Source organism: Polistes canadensis, unplaced genomic scaffold, assembly GCF_001313835.1.
Source record: "Polistes canadensis isolate GaletaPanama2010 unplaced genomic scaffold, ASM131383v1 scaffold_12, whole genome shotgun sequence".
Classification (NCBI taxonomy): Eukaryota; Metazoa; Arthropoda; class Insecta; order Hymenoptera; family Vespidae; genus Polistes; species Polistes canadensis.
In genome coordinates this window covers 367,537-383,174 of record NW_014569559.1, presented here as the reverse complement: position 1 = coordinate 383,174, position 15,638 = coordinate 367,537, and the positions used below count along the sequence as shown (strand labels likewise).

At 37.8% G+C, this 15,638-nt stretch overlaps 2 protein-coding genes across 5 annotated transcripts in view; one reads left to right on the top strand and one right to left on the bottom strand.

The window, feature by feature from the left end:
- Nucleotides 1-6,485, bottom strand: part of LOC106793249 (glutamate receptor ionotropic, NMDA 2B) — a 59,935-nt gene extending 53,450 nt beyond the window's left edge. For all 4 annotated transcript variants that reach the window (XM_014760034.1, XM_014760035.1, XM_014760031.1 and 1 more), the window contains exon 1: nt 6,231-6,485. The gene's annotated coding sequence lies outside the window, so the exon portion shown is untranslated. The remainder of the gene's footprint in view (nt 1-6,230) is intronic.
- Nucleotides 6,448-15,145, top strand: LOC106793161 (outer dense fiber protein 2-like). Its single transcript, XM_014759848.1, has 5 exons — nt 6,448-6,578; nt 13,259-13,391; nt 13,944-14,088; nt 14,150-14,313; nt 14,381-15,145. The coding sequence occupies exons 1-5, from the start codon at nt 6,448-6,450 to the stop codon at nt 15,143-15,145; spliced, it is 1,338 nt and encodes a 445-aa protein (XP_014615334.1).
- Nucleotides 15,146-15,638: the final 493 nt, after the last annotated feature.

The window sequence follows — 15,638 nt, the reverse complement described above, 5'->3', positions numbered from 1 at the left end:
AAAAAAAATAATGGGAAAAGCTCGAACAAATTTATTCTCGTATTACGTTGAAAGTGCATGTACTTTCGCGTGTTACGTATGCCAGGGGAAAATGTTGGTTTATTCGTCTGTGCGACTGCATCGCGTAAGACATCGTGCGGTACGTGAATTCAAAGATAAAAATTATTCTATATTTCTATCGCCATTTCTTCCAGATGTTATATCCGACGTTAAGAGCACATGTCATTGCAATCTACGGAAAGAATGTTCTCCGTATTATATCAAATGTGCTGCGTTAAGATGATTTTCAGTAGGATCGCGTGACATCGTTCTGAAGCTTGAAATTTACCCATTTCACGTTTGAGAAAGTAAGAAAAGTTCGAAATTGCGACCGTGAATTAGTTTTCCGAATGAAAATAAAAATAAAGGAAAAAAGAGTGATGGTGTTAGCGACAGGTGTAGGGAACGTCGTGTGTTTCGTTGTCGCGTATTTTCACTTGCAACAAATATACGTGGGTCAATGCTGGATATCAAAGGAAGAAAAGAAAAATGTTCATTTCGGTAGGACAGGAAAATTGGAAGAATCGGCAAATCGTCGGTTCGGCTACCGAATGGAAATCGCTTTAAACTCCCCGTGAAAATAGCTTCGTAGTGGATGCAATTTCACCGGTGAATATATCGAAAACGATTGTATTCCAGATTGTCGGCCTCCAACGACGTTACACGTCGTCGTGGTGTTTTTCCCTCCCTGGCGACCGAAACTGTGATCGAATCGTTTTTCCTAGAAAAATTCTGAAATCGATCTCCAACGCTTTAGAACCCGCTTTCCCAAAATTGCTATCCCCCTTAGAGAAGAATAAAATCAATGTTTCCCTCGCTTTTTCTTTTTTTAACAAATACTAAACTATTTGTTCGATGATAAAAGATCGAAATAATGAACGGGAATAACTTTACGCAGCGATCCACCATGAGCAATGAAGATAATTTGTATCTAGAACTAACGCAACCCGTAATTTAGCAGCTCGATATATCTTTATTCCATGGACATTTCGTAAGAAAGTATCTACTCGGAATAAATTTGAAGACGTTCGTACGATGAAATATTAAAGAAAAAATTTGTATGAAAGTAGAAAGAAGGAGCATTGGGTAGGAGAAAAGTTTGTATGTACACCTAACATATATGTATCTACCTGTATGCATAGAAGAATGAAAACCTCAAGCCGCACATGTTTTTACCTCTTTCAAACTACATTCTTTTTTCCTCTAAAAGCGAAACACGCACAATTTGACATTGCTTCCTGTCCTACTTTTCCCTCATACGACATAGCGAATTCTTTTTTATTCCACTCGCTATGTCCATGCTAGAATAATCGCTCGAATCGATAATAATGCTTCGAGTATTTCAAGCATTCTACGATTACATTCTTTTCGTCTATTCGCTACTATCGATATCACGCGAAATTTCAGGAATCGAGCAAAAATTGCGCTTGCTTTAGCTTCGAATTTATATCCAGAGAATAAAACCAACCAACCACCCAATGACCTATTATATCTTTATCGTACCCCGTTATTATTCATCTACCAATACTTCTCAACTTTCTTCTTTTACTCGTTCTAATTAGCGAACAATTAATGAACCAAATAGTCTAGCTATCAAACAAATCCAGTAGTTCGTAAATTGGGTACTATACGATCGTTGTTTCGCGAGTTAATTGCTCTACCTTTTTATTTTCCTTCGATCTCTTCGAATAGACATTTACAACTATCCTGCAGAATGGAAAATTATCCTATTTCCAACAAGAAGAACGAAAATCCTTTCTAGTATATCTAGAGAAGCAAAGATACTAAGGAATAATCCTAGACGCGACAACACTGTCGAGTGTGTAGAACAGTCGTATTATCAATGTGGTATGAGCCATTTATTATGTAAATCAGGATGATATCGCTAAGAACGCAATCGCGCCAAGTACCTACCACTAAATATTCGTCTTCTAACAGTTGTTCCGTTAGAAGATAAGGAACGAGAATTTGGAACGAGGGATTAAGAATTATATTTCCAAATGACCCACCCTCGTAAAACTTGATTTTGCATTTTCGCAAAAAGGATGGGAACGAAAAAACCAAAGGAATATCCACCCTAACAGGAATCTTCTTTCTTGTACGTCCTTCTCCGAAAAAAGAAAACTTAATTAAAACTTCGAAAGGAAATCATAAGATCGCGAAAAGGTAAATTTATTTTCTCGAATTCGAGTAGGAAAAGTTATTCGATGGATACATTTTACGATTCCTTTGCGAATCATTATTATTAGTTGAAAATATCGTATTCCAGCAAATTGTCATATTCGTAGAAGGAAAATCTACGATGGCTCTTTCGAGAATAAACTGTAACTGAGATTTATCTCTGTATATTTTAGAAGGAGATAGACCGGAAAATAATAATACAGTCGAAGAACGATCTAAAGTTTTTTTTGGGGGGGAGGCGGGGCGGGGTCGACGGGTTACACGGCGATGTAACGAGAACAAGGAAAAAAATAAAAAGAAGCATAAAGGAGAAGGTGAAAGGAAAATACGTTCCCCGCGGAGTCACCCTTTATCCACTTTCTAGTAACCCAAGTATCTCGCCAGGGGCAAAAAGCAGGAAGCGTTTGAAAGGAAAAGAGAAAGAAGGTAAAAGTTGATGGGATACGCATTTCCCTACGAGCTTTTCTACGCACTTTTTTATGCGCCGTCGTCGCGTGTACGACTTTTAATTGATTGATAACGTTAAAGAAAAAATGTCATTACCCGCCATTCTCGAGGGCTTCTTATTTTCTAAATAAATAAAAAGATCATATATAGACTATTGCGTATCTCGGAAATTAGTCGACTTGGTAAGGGAAAAAGCAGTTTTGCAGTATGTGCGAGAATAGTGGACATATACGCGCACTCAGAATATGCGTTCGCAGAAGAACAACCGGTAGAGTAAGATACATTAGGTCCATTAGGGCGTTGCTTCCTATACGTAATCGCACTGGGATCGTTGAAAAGGAACTATATTAATTTCCCTTTCTATGCGAACGACCGAGGTTGAAATAATTATCTCCTCATAGATGGATCGTTGCGACACTTTCTTCTCCTCTAAGCGTTTCCGCTTACGATAACATTCGGCGAGAAACGTTGACGCGATAATCCTCGCGAGGAAAATATTTTCATCGTTTAAATCCAAGATGGAACAACGATGGATAGCTAGACATTTTGTTTTGATAAACAATAATATACAAGAAATAAGTAATCGCAAAGATAATAGAAGCAAGTTCGTTGCATCGAACGTTAACGCGGTGGTTGATGAGTCTTCTTGAAAAGTTTCTTCTTCTTTTTCTTTTTTTTTTTCTTTCTATAAAAAATAAAGAACAGGCTCAAGAAAAGAAAGGAATAAGGATATTGCTGTCCGGCATGGGTATACACGCGTGGAAACTTTGTCTAACTTAATACAATGTTGATAACTAGTTAGATACTTGGAAGATCCCTGTAAAATTTATAATTGAAAAGTCTCTCGACCATTCCCGATGGTAATTTCAATACGTTTAAAAAGTTTCACAAGTTCATAAAACCCACGCGTTCCTATGAATGATCTACGAAGCTCGAATAAGAAATGAATTATTCAACGCTGTATCGTTCTACGAGATCGCCCAAACACGTTTCTATTTATTTTTCTCTTTTCCCATTCCTGAATAAAGACCATCCTGATGGATCTTCCGTCCAAGGAAAATTTTCAAATAGATATTTCAAATACCGGCATTTCTACAAATTTCCTATGTATCGATATACAAATGCGTATACATAGTTCTATAAATGGAGGCGTTTATTATTTTTTTTTTTTTTTCATTGAAATTATAAAGAAACAAACCGAGCGCGAAAGTCGAGGAAAAATCGAATTCCGAGCACGCGTCGACCTACATTCATTGATGAACTATGAGTCGTCCTAAGAGATTCGGAGATACTTTTTAAGAATACCGAACCGTGGCTTTTGTCCAAATTTATCCTGAAAACTAAGAACACTGCGAAATCAGGATTGTTTAAATTAAAAGACCGAGGATGTAACGATAAAGCTATGATCCCTTTTCGCGCCAAAAATCAACTTGCCAATTCGCCTAAAGAAAATCTTTGTTTTATGAAAGTTGGAATATTCGCGAATGAATCTCGTTACAACTACAAACGTTCCAACGATTTAGGAAGGTTTTAACTTAAAGTATCAAAGAAATAGCTAGTAGTAGGTAACGCTTAATTCGATCATTGTGTTACTCTCTCTCCGCGGTATTAACGACGTTATTAAATTTTATTAATACCGAAACTAGAAACTAGAAGTAAGAAGAGGATAGGGGGAAGAAAGGATGCAAGAGTATGTACCTTAAATACCGCCCATCTTTACCAAGTTCACTCGACGTTCACGCGATTAACAACGCGATGTCACTCGCGATGTTTACTCGACTTCCCCATTTCTCTCCTTTATGCTCGACTAACGACAATAGCTAAAACAAACTTTGACAATATAATTAATCATATTCCCTTTGTCGTTTTTCGTTTCGATTGTCTGACACAACTAACGTTCAGATAGAAAGAAACAAAAAGCGTGCCAAGTCGTTGGGTAAATTTGTACCTAGATAAAAGAAAACAAAAAAAAAACAGAAAAGAAAGAATAAAATTCGGTGAAAATGGAAGTACCACGTGATTCGAGTTTTAGCTCGCGTGGATTTCGCGCAACGGCCAGGAAAACGCTGTTAATGGTTATCTCCGGCTAATGTCGGCACCAACCTCGATATTCTGGATTCCGTTTACTGCAGGTAGATGAACGGAAAAGAGAACGCAAATACCGAAAATATCTTTGAACCTAGACACACAAGCCATTAACGTTCTTCCGTTGTATCATTTTATCTTCCTCCTCCTTCCTTCTCCTCCTCTATCCTACTCATTCTTTTCCCTGTTTATCCAGGACGGCATACCACGAAAGACTATAGTATACTGATCGGACGGATCGATTTTATCCTTTCAACCCTATACCGCTTTCTTTTGTCATAACGAACGATGACTCCTAATAGCGAAAGGAAAAAATATCTCTAAGGATACCCGAAGAAAATGATGTTAAAGCGTCGGCTAATAATCTCTTTATGAACTCGAAACATATCGGATTTGTCATGATCGACGGTATAGGAAATTCGTGACGTTGACGCACCATTCATCACGTTACTCGACGTGCCAACGCATATGTATGAGTAACTACGTATTTATGTAGGTGTAAATATCGAACGAAAGGAGAAATAAATAGATATCTATGGAAAAGCAGAGACAAAAAGAAATAGAGAGAAAGGAGAGAAAAGGGAATGAATTTTATTAAACTTACGAATAGCAGAAAAGAAAATCATGATTTAAAGAGCGGGAATGTTAGCTCGATCACGTTACGACCCAAATCGAGAATCGTTTTAATAGTTATTCGTTCAAGAATTTACGCGATTCAACTTTAATATGGAATAACAAATCGTCGTGCATGATCAAATTAGAGTTAAAACTTTTGACCGTATCGTAGCTTGATATAAAAAAAAATAAAGAGAAATAAAGAGACTCATTGTCGATATAAAATGCAAAATATTAAGAAAATAATGACTTTTTTCGTAGTTATTCGAGCTCGTATAATAGGAAAGAAGATACTTTGGAAAGATAAATATTATCGACTATTCGCATTTCTTCCCATTTCGCGAATGATCAATTTAACTTGTTGGAAGAAATGAATCGGCGTTTTACGAGCGTGTTCTCTCTGTCTCTCTGCCTTCGAAAAATTCGAAAAAGGAGGAAAAAGCAAGAAGAGGAAAATCCCGCGATAGTTATTCACCCTCGCGTCCTCAGCTATTTCGTCAGACGTGTATTATTGTAAATAGGGTTGGAGGTAGGACCGACGCGCGCTTATACACGATGTGCCTCGTGTATAAGCGAAATGAGAATCGATACCCAATTGCCGTCACGGCACCGAGACGTCGAATGCTCCAACGAGAAATAAAAAGAAATCAAACGAATACGTCGTTCGTTCGTGGTAACAAGATCACGATCGATCGATCGATCGATAGATCGGTTTCTTTGTCCGTTAGAAAATTCCACCCATCTCGCAAAAATGTAAAGAATAAAATGCGAATAATTCAACAACAACAACAAATAATAATGGATTATCGAAGATGATTTAAAAGGAGAATAAAAGACAAAGAAAAATTAGAAAAATATTTTACCAGGAAAGATTCGCGCATTCCTTCGTGTCGCATCTTCCCGACGGTGAGAATCTTCCTTCGAATGTTGTTGCTCCTTCTCCTCCTCCTGGTTGTTGCTCCAAACCCTTCCCGTTATTCTCCCTTGAGAAAGAACGAGGGATGATTTATGTTGTCTGGCGACACGACAGGAAGAGAACGGCGACTCCGAGGAAAGAACGCGGTTAAGAGAAAAGTCGAGATGCGGGAGGACAGTCGCGGAACGCGTATCAAAGCCAACTGGGGAGCAACTGTACTCTGCCCCGTGACCGCGCCCCCGCCCTCACCCTCGCCCTCACCCTCACCCTCGCCATCGCCCTCGCCCTTCCCTCCGTCTCCGATTAAAACCGCTCGCGCACGCGTTTCACCTCGAAACTCGCTCGAGCTAACACCTTCGGGGGGTACTATACCTTCTTCTTCTTATTCTTATTCTTCTTCTTCGATGTCCGATCCTGCGACTCTTATTTTTTATTTTCTACCTTTTACTCCCTAAAAGATTCTCGCTTCCCTTGGTTGCCACCCTTATAAATTAGAGGATTTGTCCTTCTTGATTGAAACGATCCTGCATTCCATATTCTCTCTCTCTCTCTCTCTTTCTCTCTTTCATTTGCTCTCCTTTTCAAGTAAAGAAGCGTAAATATTTTGGTAAGATTAAAATCAGGACGTTCGTGGAGACGGAACGAAAGTGTACTCTTAATGAAAGTTCCGGATGGAATCCAACGTTAAATGAAGCGCGAAGAGAAATGAACGGTAACTAAATGGAAAGGTAAAACAACAACGAGCTCTCGTCTCATTCCGCGAATCTCCTCGCGTTCGCTTGATCGTGCATCGATGAGAATGACTCGATGAGAATGACTCGATGAGAATGACTCGATGAGAATGACTCGATGAGAATGACTCGATGAGAATGACTCGATAAATTGATAAATATTCTAGGCAAACTACTCGACGAGTTCGTTCAAATTAATGGAATGTGTTTTTTCAACCGAAAATCGGGTTACTTGCGAGTGGTATACCAGTTTTAATGGATTTCCTCCGAGCAATCGAAAACATATACACGCGGCTTCCTATTAACGACAGTTGCGTTGTTAATTCGTCGAGAGCTTTTCAATGATCGGTTGATAGATAATCGGTGCTAATTAAATACCTCACGGCACTACGATTTGCCGTAATAAGCTTCCCTCCCTCCCTCTGGCCTCTTTTCAACTTGAAATAATTACAACTGTAGGAAATACATTTATGCGTTCTGTTTCTATCGATGCTCGGGATGAATTTACAAATCATACTCGAGAGTATACCCTATGAGTTTAAAAGCGAGATCGTTTTACCATGCACGTAAACGTCGAACGATTCAACCAAAGGTTCTCATTGTTTTCTATATCTTTATTAAATTCAATTGCTTAGGAAAATTCCAATCAAATAGAACGTTCGCGCTTAGATATCTTGCGAAACGAGATGAGGTTTAACAATAAACCGTGTTTCACGCTCGTCTGCTGCGGTAAGATAAAACCTAATATAATTATGGTAATGAAATTTGATCCTAGGGAGAGAAGAGAGAAAAAGAAGCGCCACGGCCCATCCGATGCGTTATTTCATTTCCGACCTGTCGTAAAATCCCTACTTACATACGTACCGCGTTTGACAATAAATAACGGTGATAATAATAAAAACATATTCATAGGAAAGTTTCGACAACTCGTTTGTGTGGAACGATGAAACCTACGTGTTTAAAGTAAAAGACATTTAATATCCGTGTCAGGTTTGACACGGAGAGAAACACGGAGATATTTCCTCGGTTAAATTCTCGAACGTCATCTAACAATGGTACTTAATACCTCCGAAAACCATGATTCTAGTGACGTTCTACGCGTTGCTTCCAACTCCTCTGGACGACGCGGAATTACATGGAATGTTGTCTGTTCCCCATCTGTCTCCAGAATTGAAGCTAGATCGATTAGCTACTCGAATAATCCCCATAGACGGCGGCCGACTTCCTTTGCCGTCTACTCGATGTCTCGCCGTGCATTTACTTATTGTTAACCGCGTTTACTTTATGCGATATCGATTGAAAAATTCTACAAACAAGAATCTTCCCTTTCTATTTTACTCTAACTTTACCCTCTCCCCCTTAACAAATGTCAAAATACAATCATAATAGTCCTCGAGCCTTCCGAAAAGATCTCTCGAAAATAATGTTGCAAAAGTACGTACTCGGATGCAGAAGGGTTGGTGATTAACGCACATAGGCGGGACGCATTTTAAGTACCCACGTCTTTCAGCTAATTCGTACGAAAAGTATCCCACACGGTTGAAAAAAGACGAACCTGTTGCGTTTGTACGTGTGGGTCAATATCATTGAGAGTTCTCCCTGGCCCTTCCCCTCTTCCTTCTGCATCCCTCTTTCTATCTCTTTGTTCGCATGAAGTCTCGTTAAAACTCGAACTTGCAAGCTAGTACTTGACTCGAACCACCAAGCAACCTTATCACCACTCTCATTTCTCAGTTGGTATCCGAGTTTTAGGCCGAGGAGAAAGTATTTCGTGCCAAAGGCCATCTTCTTATTATTTTTTTGTCTCTCTCTCTTCCATAAATAGAAGAAGAAGGAGAAAAAATAAGACGACGGTCATCTTCTCGCTATCAACCTTTTTACTCGAAGATTTTCTTCTTATACCTGTTGCTACCTGAACGAGTGTACGTGCAGAAGTGGTACGAGAAAGCGAATTACATGTCATCGTCTGAGCGGAAACGTACGGTGTGTCTAGCGTCATCGAAAAGCTACGAGAAGCTCATTAAAATTCGACAGGATCGAGATTGAAAAGAACGCAGTAGTAGAACGAGTAGATTTTATCTCGAGATAGAGGACCTCCTTTCGACGTTGAAACTTTAGCGTTTTCTTTGAAAAAAGAAAAAGGACGAAAAGGAAAACAAGGAAAGAAAAAAAAAGAAAAAGATAAGGAAGAAAAAGGAAAGGGGATGATCTTGTTTGCCTTTTTTCTTGGTCCACCAATGACTCTCGGTCCACCAAAACTTTTATCCACGGTCGTCTAAACCCTCGAAACTTTCGCTCGAGCATATTTCGCTTTTGAAATCAGTCTTGAAACTTTTAATCGAGTCCATATTCCACCTTCGTAATACGGGAAAGATCGCGGCGAAAGATCAACCGAATCGCGAACAATGAGCGCGATTTACCGGATTAATAAAGAAATTCTCCTTTGGGGAATAAAGGTAAATCTTTGAGAGATTAACGAACAATACCGGCAATGACGTAATGAATTAAATTGTGCATCGGTAATTTAAAAAAAAAAACAAAGAAAAACTCGAAGAAAAATCCAAAAGTTTTCCTCTTATATTAGCATTTGCTTCGGTTAGTCGAGTCCAACGTCGAGGTAGCTTTCGATCTTTCTCTTTTTTGTCCCAGAAAGCATTGAAAGTGTTGTAACGAGACGCGACAGGACGCGCATATTCTCGCGCGTTTATTAATGTCTGACATTGTTGTTTTCGAAATAGGAGATGCAAACTATAACATCCGGAATGTCCAACGTGCACAACGATGATGTCCCTGCAGACTTACTATTTTCGTATTTCGTTTCCATCGTGAAAAATGAGACTGGTGAGAGATCATTAACGTGTAACAAGGAGGATCCTTTCTTTTCTCTCTTTTCTACCATTTTATTTTCCTTTTCTTTTCTACGCGCGTACCACGTATCACGAACAAAGAGAAAACTCCATTCTCTCTGCATTTTCTCCGTGTACACCCAGGAAGATATTTAACCCTTTGGCTCCACGGTGTTCTTTACCAAAGTCATTTACATTTCTCTACATCGAATTTATATTTAATCGGTTACCATGCGACACGTAACATTATCTTTAACCAGTATATTTACCCCCGTAGGGCGTGACGTATACCTATAACAATGCTGAATCATAATTACAGGAAAATTACAAATACGCAGAGAGATTTTGAACTTTAGTCATGCGCATTTGAAATATTATTCGTAAAGCATGTAACCTTTAATTAAGTTAATTTACATTATTTAACAATTTCAAATTGATCTCCAGTGGTTTTCAATTTGGAACGAAGTACCAATTTAAAAACTTATAATTTACGTCGGTACATAAATAACTGCTATGAAGATTTTCATATTATAATAATATTATATCGGCGGGGGTGGGGTTTGGTAAAAGACAGTAAATTATATTGTAAAAATAAACGATACAAAAATATGACAATATCCGTTCGGTGTGAAATTCGGACGCGTCAAATTTGAAAGCAACATTATAAAAAAAACGTCGAAGCTTAACGATAGATAGAAGCATCAAGCGGGAATAGTTCGATCCGTTCTTGATCGATTAACTCTTTCTGCGGACAACTTGCAGCGAATGCAGCTTGTCAGGAAAGAGATAGAAAGAGAGGATTCGCATACACCACTGGCGTCAAACGAATCGGAAAGTTCTGTTCGAAGGTTACGTCGAGGTTACGTCATATTTGTTTATGGAGCAAAAGAGCAGAATGGTTTTACTGTGAAACAATGTTATTACACGTCAATTCTTCCACGGAAAATGACTGAATGCGGTATCGTTATTTCCTTTTTCTTTTCGATGAAATATACAAAACTCGGGAGAGAATAACTTATAAATGTAGCGTTTATGGAGAAACGACAAAAGAATTCATTGCGATTTCGTAGAGAGCTCGAAGAGATCGATACTAAGTTTGTCCAAACGCAGGAGACTTTCGAAATGAAATTGCGATCGCAGAAGCATCGAGAAGACTTGCGATTGGATCGTTCGACGATCGAAAATAAAGGTAGGAGTGAACGCGGATAGGAACTTTAACGTTAACAATCGAAAGTAATTTGAATCGCGCGTGGGTTAGGAAATTTAGTTGGTTTTTTTTATTCGCGTGCTATATTTGATCTCCTCGATATCGAGAGTCATTCTATCTATATAGCGACAAAACACGAACTAACGAAAAACCCCGTCTAAGGGTAAGGAGAAGAAAAGAAAAAATGGTCGATTAATCTTCAGAGATTCAAAGATTCGCCGAGGAATGCTTGCGAGACGTCACGGAAATGAAAATAAAGTTGAAAGAGACGGAAAACGAAAGAGACCTTTGGAAGAACACGGCAATGCGTGAACGAATAAAAGCTCATAGGACGAGGTAACGATCCAAATTCCTTTGATCGATTCTACTTACGTCTTCAATTCTGTCTCCTACGATATATATATATATATATATCTTATACTTTTGAATATATTTTATTACAAAAGAGGTCTTGTACATTTAAAAACGAAACATTGACAAACAAAATTCATATACCATTCATGACTGGATTGATAAGTAAAAACGGAAATAGAATGGATTGAATAATGAACCGTCTTGTAGAGTATATAGCTAAAATTATAATATATACATTGGATAGTCAAAGTCGTGAAGAAAAGATACATCGATCTATCTCGATTCCCATTAATCTTGATTAGTCGCACTGGATCGAACATGCATTCCCTCATTCCTCCCCGTTTATCGTACGAACGAATAGTATCTCGAATCTCTATAGGAGAAGGAATCCGTGAGAAATTCAATTGCTGGCATATTTGATCGGCACGTGCGATTCGTGGTATCATATTGAATATCGGCTTGAAAAATTCAACAACGATTAATACCTTCCAACGTGCCGAGCTTTGTTTATCCAACGAACAATTTCCATTTTTCTTTCTTTCTTTCATTTGTCCTTTTCCTTCTTTCTCCTCTCCCAATTTGGTTCCCGAGGCCGTGTCATAATCTTTTTCCAACCGAAATCAATCGCGGATCTAGGATCGCGGTACTCGTTCCAATAAACGAAATCGTTTGTGAAATGAAACGAAACAAAACAAAAATTCTCGTGAAAAAGCGTTTCCATATGCTTCGCGTTCTTCTGTAAAAATAAATTTCATTCGAAACGTGCTCGAAGTCCGTTCAGAGAAACACTATGTATAATAATAAAGTGTCGGGGAAGGAAACTTTAGTTGGAAGACTAAATTGGTTAAATAAGTCAAATTTAGAACGAATTCTTTTACAAAAACTATTTCGTCCTCGTTATTATCGTTAATATTAAGCCTTGAAAGTGTTCGGAATAATTATTCAATGTGCTTATGGTCAGGATGAAAGTGTGAGGAGTTACATTTAAGCACGTAAAGCACACGGCGTCTTTATGCGTGCATTATAAACTGATGTGAGACGCAATCTATGTATATGGTTATTTATCGTTATACATATCTAGCTTGACACGAGGCAGGAAACAGGGTGGTGTACACACACACGAACGAGGGACGCATACAATAGTAGCACACACGTTTACGTGATAAATTTCGTTGAGACGGTCAGATAAATCGCTACAGGCAAGGGACACGCGAAGATAAGGGAAGGAAATTTTCAAAGAAGAAATTCGAACGACAATCTGATAGATAAATAGATAGATTCGATAGATCGAATAATTTGAACTCGCTGTTAAGTATTCTAATGTCCTCTTCTGTTATCGTAAAGGGGAAAGTAAGTAAGTAGATCGGCAATCGTGTTAAGCGTGTCGTACGATCGAGCTCGAGTTGATGCAAATTCACAAACAGACCTACCTGGTGGTATATATACAGAATATATGTGTTTACGGTTAATGGTCTTAGTTTGTTGACTCATCTAGAATGAGAGAGGATGAGGGAAAGAGCCCCAACATTTCGTATTCCAACGCAGTACACGAAGGATTAAGCCGAGCGCAGAACGATCGTTTGTCTGCGCGATTACGCCCACAATAATTTATGCTGCGATAGTGATAGTGAGGGTAAAAGAGTGAGTAAAGCTGCGTAATCGCTGACGGCTTCGTCTCGTTATTCCAAATGCGAGTATCCGCGCTATGACTTGAGATCGATCAATCTATCGAATACTCCTACATAGAATTTTGTCGTTATTGAAGAAAGAAAGAAAAAAACAGCTAGACTAGGAAAATCTTTCTTTAATATCACCGAGTAAACTATTCTCGTTTCAGAAACGAGGTCAAAGACGCGAAAAAATCTGCTGAAGAGAAGCGGGAAAATATTTGGAAAAATAATATGCGATACGAAGAGGTGGAGAAAAAGCACGACGAATTATTCGTTTTTTACAATGAAGCAAAAGAAAAGGTATATTTATGTATCTTTAATATTTATCAAATTGATAAGCGGACAAAGAAGGAGAAGTAAAAGAGATGTTCGATAGGACAAAGTAAATGTAATTCCCAAGTTCCTTTCGCGGTTGTAAATTCAAAGTCCATACGATACTCCCTTTCAAGGATCGAGAATGCAATTTCGATTACAATCGTGGTCCGCGTGCGAAAAGCTTTAGGATCAAAGTACTTCCTCTTGACTCTACTTTTCGCCATTTACAGCAATACTCTACTCGATATAGAGAAATCCAGAGGTCCTCTGTCTTCCATTTAGACGAGCTAAACGTTCTCGGTGCAAAATCTAATTCCCTAAATCTAATATAACGAACTATCCGATCGTATAATTTAATTCGTGATTTCTGTCGAGCGGAAATAGTAATTTCTATTTAATTTCCGATGAGAGACGATGTGTTTCCCAATATATTACGCCAATACAAATATACGTGCATCGAAATTTCCTCGCGGTTCACGTAAATGTCATTAATCGAGCAATTCGCTTTTTAGAATAATCAAGCAGATTTTTGTCTAGATATGTCGACTCGACGAAAAAATAAAGGAAAACGCGAGAGAAAAGGTATCCTTCGAAAGGAGAACTCGCGAATTAGCAAATTTGTTGGAAACTTTAGAGCACTTCGATCTCGACGTTAAAACCTTGTGTCGCCTTACCGCAGAAGGTGAGTTTATAATCGACGATTTTCCAAGTTCTTGAAAATACCTTTCAGCTTACTTCCGCAGCCGTGGCAAATTTAACCAAAGTCGAACCACACTTCGAACAAGCTGTAAAGAAACTGAGACAGTTTACTTGGAAAGTCAATGAGAGAGAGTGCGATAACGAAACAGACAAATTGAAGTCTCAAAATTTAGTACTGCGAGAAATTATCAAGAGTCTCAAGAGAAAGGTACTAACTCCAATCAATTATTCTCAAATAAAAATATTACAAAGCTCATTTCGTGATTGAATCATAGACTCGGAACGATTTAAGCAAAAGTACCGATGAGAGCTCGCAAAAAAACAACGACATACAAAATCTTACAAATGATTTTAAAAGGAAGCAAACAGTTACAAACGATTTGACAAAATGTAAAAAATGTTCTTCAACGAGATGTAATCTTGAAAATAAGGACATCGTGTCCAAAAGCGTTGATAAAAAAGTCCTCTGCATTGAATCACATAAAAATGGAATTTTTTATGATGAATATGTGATCGGATTCTCAAACACTCGGCAAATGAAAATCAAACATTCGCCTATGACTAGTACAAAGGTGGCACACTTAAAATTGGAAATTTTCGATTGCGAGGAGAAATATCATGAAAGTTCGCCAGATAAAGTTGTAATACTCTTAAAAAATCTTTCAACGTCCATTAAAATCGAACGTAACGGTATTAACTGTGCCACTCAAACTGTGTTAACACGAAAACGTGATAATTATACGCAAACTTCGATCACTCAAATACGCGATTTTCTACGATTAAACGTTGGCCATACGGTATGTACTCGATCATTTTCTTATAAAATGAATATCATTTTTCTACAAAAAGTTTCATCGATCAAACAGATGTTAAATAGCGAAAAACGTGCCATCGAAAGGAATTTATCAAATTTGGAACAAACCGTAGACCGTTTAAAATATAATACGTTACATCATGCAAGATCTATGATCGAGAACAAATCAAAGTGTTTGAGAAAGGAGGAAATTTTGGAATGCATCGAACGTTTAACTGGAGGATAAATAAAACATCCTATACGTTGTAAAAAAGTCTTTACAATAGGTAAGAAAGTAAAGAAAAAGTGACTGGACGATTAACAAAACTCTCACATTTAGTAGAAGGTCACTGATCGTGTTTTCTCTTTAAAAACGCTATCCAATTAATCTTATACAAGAGTACTATACACGCATAGATATACATATTATAAACATATACATATCATAAACACATCTGCGCGTGAATGTGTCTATGTGTGTGTACGTACTTATCGTTAAAATTATACGGTAATAATTCTGCGAATTGCATCTACTATAAAAATTTACCAATCTAAATTCACGTATATAATAACATTTCATTCCTTTTATATTATTATTAATAGTAATAATTCTAGAATACGTTTAGAAAAATTTGTTCCTATTTTTGTTTCAACATAAATATCTCTTTTTTTTTGTAAGTGCCGAGAAGAGCAAAATCTTTATTAGTGTAAAATGCAATTAATCGTATCATATCATATAT